This window comes from Procambarus clarkii, chromosome 58, assembly GCF_040958095.1.
Source record: "Procambarus clarkii isolate CNS0578487 chromosome 58, FALCON_Pclarkii_2.0, whole genome shotgun sequence".
NCBI lineage: Eukaryota > Metazoa > Arthropoda > Malacostraca > Decapoda > Cambaridae > Procambarus > Procambarus clarkii.
The window spans coordinates 33821880-33823707 of NC_091207.1; the positions used below are offsets into that span (position 1 = coordinate 33821880).

At 42.5% G+C, this 1828-nt stretch overlaps 1 protein-coding gene across 1 annotated transcript; it reads right to left on the reverse strand.

The window, feature by feature from the left end:
• Positions 1 to 947: 947 nt before the first annotated feature.
• On the reverse strand, positions 948 to 1439 carry LOC138353613 (uncharacterized). Its single transcript, XM_069306812.1, has one exon. The coding sequence runs from the start codon at positions 1437 to 1439 to the stop codon at positions 948 to 950; it is 492 nt and encodes a 163-aa protein (XP_069162913.1).
• Between the last annotated feature and the right edge of the window lie 389 nt (positions 1440 to 1828).

Here is a 1828-nt window from a genome sequence, read left to right on the forward strand (position 1 = left end):
CCAATCATGGTTCAGCATTCCTGAGGCCCAAGTGCCATGGCCAATGGCGTACCTTGCCTCACGATGCTACCCCTTCTCTCACGAGGTGGACACGTGATGGGGGTGTAGCCTACAGCCGTTAACCCCCCAAACCTTCCTCTCTACACTTGACTTGTACAGACATTTCCCTGAAATCAACTCCCTCCTGTAATTTCATTCACAGACCTGATACAGCTATCAGAATGACATCAATGGCTAGCAAATGTCACGGGCTGTCCAACGACACCCAACACAACTGTGGAAAAGTTATATTCAGAAAGATGAATCACGGTGCACCTCACTGGTGCACTATGCAATTCCGTACTTCATCCAGTGCACGAGAGAGCAGGAAAAATACGTCTCCTGATAACAAGAACTTTCCAAAATCTACAATAGACCTAAGGACTCATGTCGCGATGACATGTAATGGTTAAATTACTCAGTTACTGAATGGCTCTGCAAACTCAGAATTCTCAAGAATAGATGGTATCAATGTATAGTCTGCACTCTACGTGACTTTACATGAAATGGAATATAAAACTTATATTATTATATCATTCAAAATCACGAAGGCTTCGAAACTACAGTGAGGTCGCTGTCTAGGGTCATGGTGACTTGTAACTGTTGAGTTATTGGACATTAACCCATCACCGTATCATCATGATTGACTTAAATTCGAATAAGTTATCTGCACTTAGTCAAAATTAAAGTATTGTTGAATTTGTTTCAACAAATTTGTTTTGTTTCTCTATTAACACTTCAGCTTACATTGCTGAGTGACGACTCTTGGTGGTCATGTGCTCTGTTGAGCAACATTACTGTCTTCTGAAACTTGTGGTAAAAGTACCTCTCTGGAACAGTCATGTTCAACTAATTCTAGAGGTTATCTTTTCCAGGGTTTTCAAGGTAGTAGTGCCTCGATACTGAACCTAAACTATCTGTAGGATACCTTGGCGATCGGGGTGGACATCGACAATCTTGCCTATAGGCCAATCGGACCTAGGTCCATCACTGTCAACTAAGACTAGATCACTTGGTTTCGGTTGAACTTTATTGTAGGAGCTTGGAGTTCCATAATGGTATTCTATTAGAGCGGTGAGATATTCATGAGTCCATACTTCATTCCTTTTCTCTATTACCCTTGAAAGATGTTTGTAACTTTCCACCAAATCACTTCTACTAACATATAAAGGGTCAGCTGGATCCTCGTCTGCTGGAGATATTAGAGGGCTCAGAAGATCACCATAAATCAAATGAGAGGGACTCAGGGGTTCTCTCTGGGAGAAGTCATCAGAAAGGTAAGTTAATGGTCTGTTATTGACTCGTGCCTCAATTTCTGTGACAAGGGTCTGCAACTCAGTAAGGCTAATTTTCTGTTGGTGTAAGGCCTTTCTTAGGCATTTCTTCACAGTTCCCACCATGCTTTCATAAAATCCGCCTTGCCACGGGGCTCGTGGAGGAATAAATTTCCAGTGGCACTGTCTCTGTTTTAGCACTAAACATACCTCTGGATGGTACCATATCTCTCGTAGGCATGCTTCTCCGGCTTCAATTTGACCCGTTATTTGAAATCATCAATTTGGGGCAGGATCTGCGTGCTGCAAATCTATGAAAGGCTTGGCATTCTTCAGAAAGACTTCTGCACTCATGTCAGAAGTACTTCTAAATGTACGCCTCGTGTGGTTGCACACATGATGAGGCATAAATAGGCATTCACCGGAATTTTATCTGGAGTGCCAGTTAAAATTAAAGCTCCTGTGTAATCGACTCTTGTGGTCTCAAAAGGACGAAGGTGGACAACTCGCTCCTT

Coding starts and splice junctions, on each gene's coding strand:
- LOC138353613 (XM_069306812.1), bottom strand. CDS start 1,439: ATGGTGGGAACTGTGAAGAAATGCCTAAGAAAGGCCTTACACCAACAG.